The sequence below is a fragment of the Oncorhynchus keta genome, chromosome 36 (genome assembly GCF_023373465.1).
Source record: "Oncorhynchus keta strain PuntledgeMale-10-30-2019 chromosome 36, Oket_V2, whole genome shotgun sequence".
NCBI classification, from domain to species: Eukaryota; Metazoa; Chordata; class Actinopteri; order Salmoniformes; family Salmonidae; genus Oncorhynchus; species Oncorhynchus keta.
In genome coordinates, this window is record NC_068456.1 from 3,640,362 (window position 1) to 3,656,255 (window position 15,894).

At 44.3% G+C, this 15,894-nt stretch overlaps 1 protein-coding gene across 1 annotated transcript in view; it reads left to right on the top strand.

Moving 5' to 3' along the window:
- Positions 1–5,639: 5,639 nt before the first annotated feature.
- The window catches only part of rrp12 (ribosomal RNA processing 12 homolog), a 29,220-nt gene continuing 18,965 nt past the window's right edge, over positions 5,640–15,894 (top strand). The window contains exons 1-4 of the mRNA XM_035753881.2: positions 5,640–5,869; positions 13,404–13,633; positions 15,351–15,434; positions 15,719–15,795. Coding sequence (XP_035609774.1) covers positions 5,731–5,869; positions 13,404–13,633; positions 15,351–15,434; positions 15,719–15,795 — 530 coding nt within the window. The 5' untranslated portion in view covers positions 5,640–5,730. The remainder of the gene's footprint in view (positions 5,870–13,403; positions 13,634–15,350; positions 15,435–15,718; positions 15,796–15,894) is intronic.

Here is a 15,894-nt window from a genome sequence, read left to right on the forward strand (position 1 = left end):
AATCATTAGTTATAATAGAGACGTGAGGGGTGCCATAGTCTAGGGTCTACAGCAGAAGTTTATGGTTATCTATAGGAGGAATGGATATGGTGGGTGCAATTAAGCTTGGAATGTGCTGAGTGCAGGGAAAACTATCACATGTTGGCAGGCACTGATAAGGGTGGGGAGCCGTGGATTAGTGATGAAGGGGGCCGAGGTCAGGTCAGGTCACGTTAAAGGAGAAGGAGAAGTTTATTTCCTGCGTCACTTAATTTCCTGCCTAGCAACAGAGATGGCGTGTTTAGAGAGGAGGAGGAGATTGCACCCAAAATTGGGGTATATATATATACACCACCACTATTGGAAATGCGTCTTTGTCTGTTCAGCTGTTTGACCCTTTGGGGTGAATAAACTTGGTTTAAGCTTTCATAGAGTCCGTTCGAGTTCTTACTCTGATATTTAGAACCTAATACTCCTAAAAACCAATGAGGAGATGGGAGAGGCTGGACTCGCAGCACATCAAGCATCACAAATAGAAACAATAACTATTTTAGCGCCTGGCTACGCAGACACTCGTTGATGCATGCAAACAGTGTGGGTGCAACGATTGAATAACATGTGTAAATGTATTTTGCAACGCTCGCGCACGTTACGAGGGTGGTGTGGTAGGAATGTAACTCTGAAGGTAACGTTAGCTAGCTCTCTAATTATGATAGGAAAACCTATCTAAAAAAATAAAGGAGAGCAGCACACTCTAGGGGCTCAGATGCAGAAATATTTATGTCCAACGTTTCGACAGACAAGCTGTCTTCATCAGGGTATAATGACAAACACTGCGGGATGACCATTAGTAACACACTACGCCGTCATGGATTAAAATCCTGCAGCGCACGCAAGGTCCCCCTGCTCAAGCCAGCGCATGTCCAGGCCCGTCTGAAGTTTGCCAATGACCATCTGGATGATCCAGAGGAGGAATGGTAGAAGGTCATGTGGTCTGATGAGACAACAATAGAGCTTTTTGGTCTAAACTCCACTCGCCATGTTTGGAGGAAGAAGAAGGATGAGTACAACCCCAAGAACACTCAGTAAGAGCATTGAAGATGGGTCGTGGCTGGGTCTTCCAGCATGACAATGACCCGAAACACACAGCCAGGGCAACTAAGGAGTGGCTCCGTAAGAAGCATCTCAAGGTCCTGGAGTGGCCTAGCCAGTCTCCAGACCTGAACCCAATAGAAAATCTTTGGAGGGAGCTGAAAGTCGGTATTACCCAGCGACAGCCCTGAAACCTGAAGGATCTGGAGAAGGTCTGTTTGGAGGAGTGGGCCAAAATCCCTGCTGCAGTGTGTGCAAACCTGGTGAAGAACTACAGGAAACGTATGATCTCTGTAATTGCAAACAAAAGTTTCTGTACCAAATATTAAGTTCTGCTTTTCTGATGTATCAAATACTTATGTCATGCAATAAAATGCAAATCAATTACTTGTACTTAAATTGCAATGTGATTTTCTGGATTTTTGTTTTGTATTCCGTCTCTCAAAGTTGAAGTGTACCTATGATAAAAACAACAGACCTCTACATGCTTTGTAAGTAGGAAAACCTGCAAAATCGGCAGTGTATCAAATACTTGTTCTCCCCACTGTATATCTTTGTCTGTCATGACTACAACACCAAGCATATTGAAACATGGTGACAGCGTTACTCAAAAGAACCTGGATCTCACCGATGTAAATGAAGAATACATCCCAGGCGGCAGTTTGAAAAAGTTCCGCGTTTACAGGCTAGACATTGCGCTGAACGTCAACGTTAGCTGGGTATCGTGAGTGACTCTATGCTAAAAGCTAGTTGGTTATTGAATACAAGCAGATTTGTGAGTAGCTAACGTTACATTTTACAAATAAATCGGCATGAAAAATATAATTTTTTCATGCAAAGTCAGGGCCACGATGAGTGTTTATTTATTTATCTGTTATTTTACCAGGTACATAAATGTGCAGGGCCCTGTAGCAGTGCATGCAGTAACACAGAAAGAAAGACCGGGAGGGAGAGGAGACCCTACAGAGGGACAGAGCATTATACAATGCAGATACTATGGACAGACACATGGGAGGAAAAATGAAAAATGCCCTAATATGGACAAAAATGTCAATCCTGTGGAAAAAACAATCACTTCTCTACGGTTTTGCAAAAGTGCAGGGACCAGCAAGAGAAACAGAGTCAATGGAAAATGCGTCAGCTGACTCGGAGAGCGGTGAGGATGTTCTCTGCATCACACTAGGGCCAAAGTCAGAGAGCATCAACGTTGTGCAGGAGAAAACCACAGGCCCCAATGCAGCTCTCTTTGCAACCATGCTGGTCAACAAAACGTCAGTCAGATTTCAGCTAGATTGTGGTGCTAGTTTTAATGTTATCCCTGCAAACCTCATAAAAGCCAGTCACCTAGAGCCCTGCAGTCAGGTATTGGTGATGTATAACAAGAGTACTCTGACGCCACTGGGGAAGTGCACACTTAAAGTGATCAATCCACACAGTAAGAAAACACTTCTTTGGTTACTACATGATTCCATATGTGTTATTTCATATATTTGATGTCTTTAGTATTATTCTACAATGTCAAAAATAGTAAAAAATAAAGAAAAACCCTTGAATGAGTAGGTGTGTCCGAACGTTTGACTGATACTGTATATATCGGAGGCTCCATATGGAGGGTGTGATGCTATATAAGAGCCTCCAGGGTCATGCAGAGGCCGACTTGAGCTCCATACTGCATCGCAATGCGCCTCCCAAATGTTGTAACAATGCAGAGGGCTCTTTCTATCTCCGCAGTGACATGACTGGTTGACTGTAGGTGGGGGCGGTACATCCTGTAGAAACACAAACTCACTTCCTTGACAACAGCTCTGCACTGCTCCGCAAAGCGCAAGAAGTATGAATGCCCTGACTTCTGCATGAAAGGGAAATTCTAATGCTCTGATCCAGTGGAAACGTCATAAAATAGGCCTAGCTGATTACTTCTTATCAGTGCTCGACTTGGACTGAAATAGGTTCCGATACTCATTTTGGGTGCTGGTACTTTTTATATTTAGGTGCAGGAGCTCCACAATAGTTTTTAGCTAATATTCTATAAGAGAAACAGGAGCTCAAGCAGTGAAACATTTGAGGTGCCGGTTCTCAGCTCCAGTGAGCTCCTGCCTAAATCAAGCACGGTTTCTGATCCCTTGTGCAAATAGCCTACAGATGTTCTGAGCTCAATAGCACAGGAAACTCTGAGGGCCCAGAATATTTTATACAATGTTGCAAGGTTGCTAGCATATTCGGGACGGACCTAGTTAATAGTTGATACATAGTTGGCAATGGCAATAGAAGTTACTTTTTAGGTTTTATACTTTTCCTTTAGATTTGGATCGAATTTTGATGAACTACATGTCAATGATTTTGAGATATGAAGACGTTATAAAAATAAAAAAAAGCTGTTTCACGTAAATTTGCAAACGAAAACCAGAACTGTCACACAAATCGGTAGAAATGGTAAGATAAATTGGCATTCCATATGAGAAAGGTTGTATCCTTTTGCCGGGAACTTAAGGAGAGTAATGGCAGAATCTGCGAAAGCAAGCAGGAGAATAATCTTCTTCTTTTTTTTAGGAGGTGGGGTACTTTTACACATTTCTCTGCCCAATTTCATGATATCCAATTAGTAGTTACAGTCTGGTCCCATCACTGCAACTCCCGTACGGACTCGAGAGAGGCGAAGGTCGAGAGACTTGTGTCCTCCGAAACACGACCCTGCCAAGCCGCACGGCTTCTTGACACACTGGCGACCGAGGTCAGCTTGCAGGTGCTGAGCCCGCCACAAGGATTCACTAGAGCACAATGGGTCAAGGACATCCTGGACGGCCAAACCCTCCCCTAACCCAGACGACACTGGGCCAATTGTGCGCCACCTCATGGGTCTCCCAGTCATGGCCGGCTGTGATACAGCCTGGGTTCAAACCCGGGTCTGTAGTGACTCCTCAAGCACTGCGATGCCGCTGAGGCATAGTTGGGTCAGGTTAAGATTTTTTTGTTCTGGTTATCTAGATCTCTGGCACCTTATTGAGGCATTTGTCTTATTAAAACACATTGGGTGTGTCTTTATATGGAAAAGTCCATGTCTATGTACATAGGGCAGCAGCCTCTAAGGTGCAGGGTTGAGTAACTGGGTGGTAGCCGGTAATGACAGTGACTAAGTTCAAGGTAGGGTACTGGGTGGAGGCCGGCTAGTGATGGCTAATTAACAATCTGATGGTCTTGAGATAGAAGCTACTTTTCAATCGCTCTGTCCCAGCTTTGATGCACCTATACTGACCTCGCCTTCTGGATGATAGCGGGGTGAACAGGCAGTGGCTCGGGTGGTTGGTGTCCTTGATGATATTTTTGGTCTTCCTGTGACATCAGGTGCTGTAGGTGTCCTGGAGGGCAGGCAGTGTGCCCCCGGTGATGCGTTGGGCAGACCGCACCACCCTCTGGAGAGCCCTGCGGTTGCGGGCAGTGCAGTTTCCGTACCAGGCGGTGACAAGGCCCAACAGGATGTTCTCAATGGTGCATCTGTAAAAGTTTGAGGGTTTCCCTTTCGATAACCACTCAGCAATTTCTTCAGCCTCCTGAGGTTGAAGAGGCGCTGTTGCACCTTCTTCATCACACTGTCTGTGTGGGTGGCCCAATTTTCAGTGATGTGTACGCTGAGGAACTTTAAGCTTTTCATCTTCTCCACTGCGACCTGTTGATGTGGATGGGGGCTGTCTCCTGAAGTCCACGATCAGCTCCTTAGTTTTGTTGATGTTGAGGGAGAGGTTATTTTCATGGCACCTCTCCGCCAGGGCTCTCACCTCTTCCCTGTTGGCTGTCTTGTCTGCAAACTTGATGATTGAGTTGGAGGCGTGCGTGGCCACACAGCCATGGGTGAACAGGGAGTACAGGAGGGGGCTGAGCATGCACCCTTATTGGGCTCCTGTGTTGAGGATCAGCTTAGTGGGGGTGTTGTTTCCTATCTTCACCACCTTGGGGCGGCCCGTCAGGAAGTTCAGGACCCAGTTGCACCTGGTGGGGTTCAGACCCAGGTCCCTGAGCTTAATGATGAGCTTGGAGGGTACTATGGATTTGAAGGCTGAGCTGTAGTCAATGAACAGCATTCTTACATAGGTATTCCTCTTGTTCAGGTGGGATAGGGCAGAGTGTAGTGCGATGGTCATTGCATCGTCGGTGGATCTATTAGGGCGGTATGTAAATTGAAGTGGGTCTAGGGTGTCAGGTAAGTTGGAGGTGATATGATCCTTATCTAGCCTGTGGTGATTAATTGCACTGTCAAGGTGGAAAGGAAGTCCAGGAAAATAGATATTATTGTGGATGAGGCGGAACTGTTCCATGGACTGAAAGACTTCTCGGCTGAGGAGTTGCATGGAGTAACGTCAAAAGCCTTTACCATCCTCTCAGGTCATAGAGCCTGAGAAGGGAGATTTGAAGATGTTTTTATTGTTTTATTTTGGGTGGATTAAGTTAGTTTTTCCTGTCACGTATGGGCTTTATTTATACGTAGTTTTTTCAACCCCGTCCAGTTGGTGGCAGTAATAAACCTTTTTGGGTTGTAGTCTGACATAAAAGCCCCAGAAGAAGAAGACTTGGGTGATCGCATCCCTGCTACGTCATCAGAAGAGCGACAGAGCCACTTGCGACAAATGCTTTGCTGAGCCTGAGTGGTTTGTATTACTTGAAAATATGGTGAAATCTGGAAAATTAAAATCTGGGGCCGCATCGAAACTGAAGCGATGGAAAAAGGGACACAGCAGCGACTCGAACCCCCAGACGAGCCGATTCAGACAGGCTGCCAAAAGCCGTTTCTTCAGCCGCCCCTCGGGTAAGCATTTGCAGCGTGCTCGGCCTGAGACTAGACAACACGTGGAAAGTCAGCCATTCAGCGAAGTTAGCAAGCAGTCTGTATTACACAATTTCTAAACAAAGAAAGGCTAGCTGTTTTCAACTTTTGTAACGTGCCCAACTTTCTGGAAAGTTGTCAGTGTGGTTTGAGTCCTTTCTCATTGCTGTGTTAATAATGCAGCTATGCTGACATATGAGCCATATCATATGCTAGCTCCAACTAGCCTAGTGCCGACCATAGTAGTTCTAACTAACACAATCCTATGCCACGGGCTTTGGACTGTTTTATGGTTGGGGCTCATCGTGACCTAGAACGTTTTGTTAGTGCAATACACTATTTAATGCGATATTTCTTATCATTCGACCCCAAAACAACCCATTGTACATCATTCAGTCTCTATATTTAAGCAATAAACCACCTGAGGCATCACGTTTATACAGCGGGTGGGTCTGATCCTGAATGCTGATTGGTTAAAAGCGCATTCCAACCGGTGTCTATTCCACAAGTTACCACCAGCTAAATCTATGACATTAAAAAGCCTATTTACTCTTAGAAAGAGGAAGGGAAGCGCTATGGTACACAATAGTACATTTTGGTAGACCGAAGGTGCTCTTTGGTAAAAGGGGTAAATTGGTCATCAAAAAGGAGGACCAAGGCACTCTTCATATAATTAAACAAAGTTTCTAAAATCCTACGCGTTTGTATTATTTTTTTTGTAGTCCCTGATTAAGGCCATGCAGATGAAACACGTCGTGTTTTTAAAACTTTGTTTCTATTGAACATGCCATACTAAAGATGTTTTAATGAATTATATGAAGAGTGCCTTGGTCCTCCTTTCTTTTCGATCAGCCTATTTACTCTGTTCCGTCTGTCTGCGCAACCCACTGTCTCATCAGCCCAGGCAGGGAAGTTATAAACTTCATCTCCACTTTAAAAAGCATCTAGACATTATCGCACACTTATTTTAGACTAACTTTTAGTTTAACAGCGGGGATTTGTGTAAACCTTACTGTCTGTCTCCGACATTTGCAACATGGTTAAAATATTCCAATTCAATCTCCAACTGTACATTGTAATGAACGTGTAACGTTAGGGGTCGGGAGTCAGGCCGAGAGAGAGAGGGAGGCAGGCAGTGTTTCTCAGCGAGTCGAAATCATGAATCAGCTGGCATAGTTTATGGATGTAAACAGACGTGTAAATTGAAGAGGTGAAATGAAAAGAAGTGCAGCTAGTTTGCTGTCTTTCCAGCTTCAGTTTGAAGTTGTTAGCTGTGTTGTTGGCTAGCTCCTCTGAACAACAGTGTCCTGACGAGAGAGCACAGTTTCTATGCCAGGTGAAATCACGCCTCATTAGCTCATTGTTATGGAAGTATTCCAATAAATTTCACTAGAAAACTGCTTAAACAAATGCAGCTACTGTTATTCTGTTTGCAATGTTTGACGTGACTGTAAGTTGGCCGTAGGTGGCTATCAAGCAAGGGATAAGAACGTTGCAATCCAGTGTGGCAATGGAACATTTGGAAAGAACGACTGGGTCTCGTCCATAGATACAGAACAGAAAGAATGAACGACAGGATCGCGTCCATAGATACAGAACAGAAACAATGAACGACAGGATCGCGTCCATAGATACAGAACAGAAAGAATGAACGACTGGGTCTCGTCCATAGATACAGAACAGAAAGAATGAACGACTGGGTCTCGTCCATAGATACAGAACAGAAAGAATGAACGACAGGATCGCGTCCATAGATACAGAACAGAAACAATGAACGACTGGGTCTCGTCCATAGATACAGAACAGAAAGACTGAACGACTGGGTCTCCATAGATACAGAACAGAAACAATGAACGACTGGGTCTCGTCCATAGATACAGAACAGAAAGAATGAACGACAGGATCGCGTCCATAGATACAGAACAGAAACAATGAACGACTGGGTCTCGTCCATAGATACAGAACAGAAAGACTGAACGACTGGGTCTCCATAGATACAGAACAGAAACAATGAACGACTGGGTCTCGTCCATAGATACAGAACAGAAACAATGAACGACTGGGTCTCGTCCATAGATACAGAACAGAAACAATGAACGACTGGGTCTCGTCCATAGATACAGAACAGAAACAATGAACGACTGGGTCTCGTCCATAGATACAGAACAGAAAGAATGAACGACAGGATCGCGTCCATAGATACAGAACAGAAACAATGAACGACTGGGTCTCGTCCATAGATACAGAACAGAAAGACTGAACGACTGGGTCTCGTCCATAGATACAGAACAGAAAGAATGAACGACTGGGTCTCGTCCATAGATACAGAACAGAAAGACTGAACGACTGGGTCTCGTCCATAGATACAGAACAGAAAGACTGAACGACTGGGTCTCGTCCATAGATACAGAACAGAAAGAATGAACGACTGGGTCTCGTCCATAGATACAGAACAGAAAGAATGAACGACTGGGTCTCGTCCATATATACAGAACAGAAAGACTGAACGACTGGGTCTCGTCCATAGATGCAGAACAGAAAGACTGAACGACTGGGTCTCGTCCATAGATGCAGAACAGAAACAATGAACGACTGGGTCTTGTCCATAGATACAGAACAGAAAGAATGAACGACTGGGTCTCGTCCATAGATACAGAACAGAAAGACTGAACGACTGGGTCTCGTCCATAGATACAGAACAGAAAGAATGAACGACTGGGTCTTGTCCATAGATACAGAACAGAAACAATGAACGACTGGGTCTTGTCCATATATACAGAACAGAAAGACTGAACGACTGGGTCTCGTCCATAGATACAGAACAGAAAGAATGAACGACTGGGTCTCGTCCATAGATACAGAACAGAAAGAATGAACGACTGGGTCTTGTCCATAGATACAGAACAGAAACAATGAACGACTGGGTCTCGTCCATATATACAGAACAGAAAGACTGAACGACTGGGTCTCGTCCATAGATACAGAACAGAAAGAATGAACGACTGGGTCTTGTCCATAGATACAGAACAGAAAGAATGAACGACTGGGTCTCGTCCATAGATACAGAACAGAAAGAATGAACGACTGGGTCTCGTCCATAGATACAGAACAGAAAGAATGAACGACAGGATCGCGTCCATAGATACAGAACAGAAACAATGAACGACTGGGTCTCGTCCATAGATACAGAACAGAAAGACTGAACGACTGGGTCTCCATAGATACAGAACAGAAACAATGAACGACTGGGTCTCGTCCATAGATACAGAACAGAAAGAATGAACGACAGGATCGCGTCCATAGATACAGAACAGAAACAATGAACGACTGGGTCTCGTCCATAGATACAGAACAGAAAGACTGAACGACTGGGTCTCCATAGATACAGAACAGAAACAATGAACGACTGGGTCTCGTCCATAGATACAGAACAGAAACAATGAACGACTGGGTCTCGTCCATAGATACAGAACAGAAACAATGAACGACTGGGTCTCGTCCATAGATACAGAACAGAAACAATGAACGACTGGGTCTCGTCCATAGATACAGAACAGAAAGAATGAACGACAGGATCGCGTCCATAGATACAGAACAGAAACAATGAACGACTGGGTCTCGTCCATAGATACAGAACAGAAAGACTGAACGACTGGGTCTCGTCCATAGATACAGAACAGAAAGAATGAACGACTGGGTCTCGTCCATAGATACAGAACAGAAAGACTGAACGACTGGGTCTCGTCCATAGATACAGAACAGAAAGACTGAACGACTGGGTCTCGTCCATAGATACAGAACAGAAAGACTGAACGACTGGGTCTCGTCCATAGATACAGAACAGAAAGAATGAACGACTGGGTCTCGTCCATAGATACAGAACAGAAAGAATGAACGACTGGGTCTCGTCCATAGATGCAGAACAGAAAGACTGAACGACTGGGTCTCGTCCATAGATGCAGAACAGAAACAATGAACGACTGGGTCTTGTCCATAGATACAGAACAGAAAGAATGAACGACTGGGTCTCGTCCATAGATACAGAACAGAAAGACTGAACGACTGGGTCTCGTCCATAGATACAGAACAGAAAGAATGAACGACTGGGTCTTGTCCATAGATACAGAACAGAAACAATGAACGACTGGGTCTTGTCCATATATACAGAACAGAAAGACTGAACGACTGGGTCTCGTCCATAGATACAGAACAGAAAGAATGAACGACTGGGTCTCGTCCATAGATACAGAACAGAAAGAATGAACGACTGGGTCTTGTCCATAGATACAGAACAGAAACAATGAACGACTGGGTCTCGTCCATATATACAGAACAGAAAGACTGAACGACTGGGTCTCGTCCATAGATACAGAACAGAAAGAATGAACGACTGGGTCTTGTCCATAGATACAGAACAGAAACAATGAACGACTGGGTCTCGTCCATATATACAGAACAGAAAGACTGAACGACTGGGTCTTGTCCATAGATACAGAACAGAAAGAATGAACGACTGGGTCTCGTCCATAGATGCAGAACAGAAAGACTGAACGATCCATAGATACAGAACAGAAAGAATGAACGACTGGGTCTCGTCCATATATACAGAACAGAAAGAATGAACGACTGGGTCTCGTCCATAGATGCAGAACAGAAAGACTGAACGACTGGGTCTCGTCCATAGATGCAGAACAGAAACAATGAACGACTGGGTCTTGTCCATAGATACAGAACAGAAAGAATGAACGACTGGGTCTCGTCCATAGATACAGAACAGAAAGAATGAACGACTGGGTCTCGTCCATAGATACAGAACAGAAAGAATGAACGACTGGGTCTCGTCCATAGATACAGAACAGAAAGAATGAACGACTGGGTCTTGTCCATAGATACAGAACAGAAACAATGAACGACTGGGTCTTGTCCATATATACAGAACAGAAAGACTGAACGACTGGGTCTCGTCCATAGATACAGAACAGAAAGAATGAACGACTGAGTCTCGTCCATAGATACAGAATAGAAACAATGAACGACTGGGTCTTGTCCATATATACAGAACAGAAAGACTGAACGACTGGGTCTCGTCCATAGATACAGAACAGAAAGAATGAACGACTGAGTCTCGTCCATAGATACAGAACAGAAACAATGAACGACTGGGTCTTGTCCATATATACAGAACAGAAAGACTGAACGACTGGGTCTCGTCCATAGATACAGAACAGAAAGACTGAACGACTGGGTCTCGTCCATAGATGCAGAACAGAAACAATGAACGACTGGGTCTTGTCCATAGATACAGAACAGAAAGAATGAACGACTGGGTCTCGTCCATAGATACAGAACAGAATGAATGAACGACTGGGTCTTGTCCATAGATACAGAACAGAAAGAATGAACGACTGGGTCTCGTCCATAGATACAGAACAGAAAGACTGAACGACTGGGTCTCGTCCATAGATACAGAACAGAAAGAATGAACGACTGAGTCTCGTCCATAGATACAGAACAGAATGAATGAACGACTGGGTCTTGTCCATAGATACAGAACAGAAAGAATGAACGACTGGGTCTCGTCCATAGATACAGAACAGAAAGAATGAACGACTGGGTCTTGTCCATAGATACAGAACAGAAACAATGAACGACTGGGTCTCGTCCATATATACAGAACAGAAAGACTGAACGACTGGGTCTCGTCCATAGATACAGAACAGAAAGAATGAACGACTGGGTCTTGTCCATAGATACAGAACAGAAACAATGAACGACTGGGTCTCGTCCATATATACAGAACAGAAAGACTGAACGACTGGGTCTTGTCCATAGATACAGAACAGAAAGAATGAACGACTGGGTCTCGTCCATAGATGCAGAACAGAAAGACTGAACGACTGGGTCTCGTCCATAGATACAGAACAGAAAGAATGAACGACTGGGTCTCGTCCATATATACAGAACAGAAAGAATGAACGACTGGGTCTCGTCCATAGATGCAGAACAGAAAGACTGAACGACTGGGTCTCGTCCATAGATGCAGAACAGAAACAATGAACGACTGGGTCTTGTCCATAGATACAGAACAGAAAGAATGAACGACTGGGTCTCGTCCATAGATACAGAACAGAAAGAAAGAACGACTGGGTCTGTCCATAGATACAGAACAGAAAGACTGAACGACTGGGTCTCGTCCATAGATACAGAACAGAAAGAATGAACGACTGGGTCTTGTCCATAGATACAGAACAGAAACAATGAACGAGATACAGAACAGAAAGACTGAACGACTGGGTCTCGTCCATAGATACAGAACAGAAAGAATGAACGACTGAGTCTCGTCCATAGATACAGAATAGAAACAATGAACGACTGGGTCTTGTCCATATATACAGAACAGAAAGACTGAACGACTGGGTCTCGTCCATAGATACAGAACAGAAAGAATGAACGACTGAGTCTCGTCCATAGATACAGAACAGAAACAATGAACGACTGGGTCTTGTCCATATATACAGAACAGAAAGACTGAACGACTGGGTCTCGTCCATAGATACAGAACAGAAAGAATGAACGACTGGGTCTCGTCCATAGATACAGAACAGAAAGACTGAACGACTGGGTCTCGTCCATAGATACAGAACAGAAAGAATGAACGACTGAGTCTCGTCCATAGATACAGAACAGAATGAATGAACGACTGGGTCTTGTCCATAGATACAGAACAGAAAGAATGAACGACTGGGTCTCGTCCATAGATACAGAACAGAAAGACTGAACGACTGGGTCTCGTCCATAGATACAGAACAGAAACAATGAACGACTGGGTCTCCATAGATACAGAACAGAAAGAATGAACGACTGGGTCTCGTCCATAGATACAGAACAGAAACAATGAACGACTGGGTCTTGTCCATAGATACAGAACAGAAAGACTGAACGACTGGGTCTCGTCCATAGATACAGAACAGAAAGAATGAACGACTGGGTCTCGTCCATAGATACAGAACAGAAAGAATGAACGACTGGGTCTTGTCCATAGATACAGAACAGAAAGAATGAACGACTGGGTCTCGTCCATAGATACAGAACAGAAAGACTGAACGACTGGGTCTCGTCCATAGATACAGAACAGAAACAATGAACGACTGGGTCGCATCTCTGGCAACCGAACCAATAGAACGACCAGCCGGCTTGGGTAGCAACCCTAGATCTGTTTCGGGACAATATCTTGTGCAAGAATGAAATAGTATGAATAAATTCATCTAAATAAGTTGAATTAAAATACGTCAATCATTATTTGAATATGTTGGTAACTCGTTTGTCTCGTGCCAAACAACACCGGTTCCATAATATCCTCCAAACACAGACTTCTTGGGCATTGTCACTTTATTAGAAAATGATTGAATTACCCAATTTACCTTACCCAATTTTAAAACCATCATCCACTAAGAGGACCCAATGTCAGTCAGTAGTACACAACCCTTAGATACTGTTATCTTCTCTCGCTCTCCAGAGAAGAGTGACCTGACAGTTGATGCACTCAAGCTGCACAACGAGCTGCAGGCAGGAACCCTGGAGAGGGGTGCGGGTGACCGGGGAGATGCCTGTATGGAGGAGACGGCAGAGCAGGCCCTTTCAGAGAGGAGCGCAGGGACCTTCCTCAGTGGGTTGTCGGACTGCTCTAACCTCACCTTCAGAAAGGTGCAGCGCTTCTGGGAGTCCAACTCAGCTGCCCATAAAGAGGTGTGTAACTCTGGGGGGGCTGTACTATTCTAAATGACCTGGTAAGTGTACGTTCGGAAAGTATTCAGACCCTTTGACTTTTTCCACATTTTGTTACATTACAGCATTCTAAAAATGATTAAATTGTTTTTGTTCCATCAATCTACACACAGTACCCCATAATGACAATGCAAAAATAGTTTTTTTTTTTAGAAATGTTTGCAATTTATTAAATAACATCTACATAAGTATTCAGACCCTTTACTCAGTACTTTTTTTTATTGGGTAAGATGCTACAAGCTTAACACACCTGTATTTGGAGAGTTTCTCCTAATATTTTCTGCAGATCCTCAAGCTCTGTCAGGTTAGATGGGGAGCGTCACTGCACAGCAGTGAGAGACTTGTCTCGTAGCCACTCCTGCGCTGTCTTGTTTAGGTTTGTGTGTTTAGGTTTGTTTGTTTGTTTAGGCTGTGTGTTTAGGTTTGTTGTCCTGTTGGAAGATGAACCTTCACCCCAGTCTGGGGGCTCTGGAGCAGGTTTGCATCAAGGATCTCTGTACTTTGCTCCATTCATCTTTCCCTCGATCCTGACTAATCTCCAAGTCCCTGCCGCTGAAAAATATCCCCACAGCATGATGCTGCCACCACCATGCTTCACTGTAGGGATGGTGCCAGGTTTCCTCCATACGTGACGCTTGGCATTCAGGGTTTTCTTGTTTCTCATGGTCTGAGAGTCTTTGGTTGCCTTTTCCAAGCCGGCTGTCATGTGCCTTTTACTGAGGAGTGGCTTCCGTCTAGTCACTTTACCATAAAGTCCTGATTGGTGGAGTGCTGCAGAGATGGTTGTCCTTCTGGAAAGCTCTCCCATCTCCACACAGGAACTCTAGAGCTCTGTCAGAGAGACCATCGGGTTCTTGGTCACCTCCCTGACCAAGGCCCTTCTCCCCCCATTGCTCAGTTTGGTCGGACGGCAAGCTCTTGGAAGAGTCCTGGTGTTTTCCAAACTTCTTCCATTTAAGAATGGAGGCCGCTGTGTTCTTGGGGACCTTCAATGCTTCAGAAATATTTTGTTACCCATCGCCAGATCTGTGCCTAGACACAATCCTGTCTCTGAGCTCTACGGACAATTCCTTCGACCTCATGGCTTGGTTTTTGCTCAGACATGCACTGTCAACTGTGGGACCTTTTATATAGACAGTTAAGCCTTTCCAAATCATGTCCAATCAATTGAATTTACCACAGGTGGCCTCCAATCAAGTTGTAGAAACATCTCAAGGAGGATCAATGGAAACTGGATGCACCTGAGTTCAATTTTGTCTGTGAATGCTTATGTAAATATGGTATTTCTGTTAATACATTTTCAAACATTTCTAAACATGTTTTCGCTTAGTCATTATGGGGTATTGTGTGTAGATTGATGATGGGGAAAAATGTATTTAACCAATTTTAGAATAAGGCTGTAACGTAAAAAAACGTGGGACAAGTCAAGGGGTCTGAATACTTTCCGAATGCGTTGTATGTTAGGGTTTGGCCGGGGAAAGGCCGTCATTGTAAATAAGAATTAGTTCTTAACCGACTTGCCTAGTTAAATAAAGGTGAGATGAGAATGTTGTAACAGAAGCTGACATCAACGGTGTACCACTGTTGTATTGATGTTATGTTAACCTCTCCGCTGCATAGGGTCTAAACCAGTACCTTGTCAAAGATATTCACTCTTCGTATCGGTCTCGTCCCATAGATCTGTGCAGTGCTGGCTGCGGTGACTGAGGTGATTCGATCTCAGGGAGGGAAGGAGACGGAAACCGAGTACTTTGCAGCTCTGGTGAGTAAGGGCCTAATTACCGCTTGTGCCTGTCTATCATAGTTTCAATATCACTAGATGAATGACCCTCCTACAAAGGTATAATTGCGTTGGATGCTTGCACTTGCGTACGAACAGGAGGCATTATTAAGATGAATGTTATTCTCTGTTGCATTATGCTCCTGCATTGAAGTCGATCAGAATTCACATACGCACAGTGGACAATACTCTGGTCAAACCAGAAGAAAAATAGTTTGTTTTCATGACTAAACTTGGTGTGTGTGTCTCTCTCTCTCTGGTTTCAGATGACCACCCTGGAGGCAGTGGATTCAGGGGAGTCTCTGGCTGCTGTAGCCTACCTCCTCAACCTGGTTATGAAACGGTTAGTCCCACAGTCCGTCACAGCTCTCGCCCATGCTAACTGGGGTCACTAGCTGTTTCCGTAAACTTGTCCAGTGATTTTAATTTATTTTTTATTTTC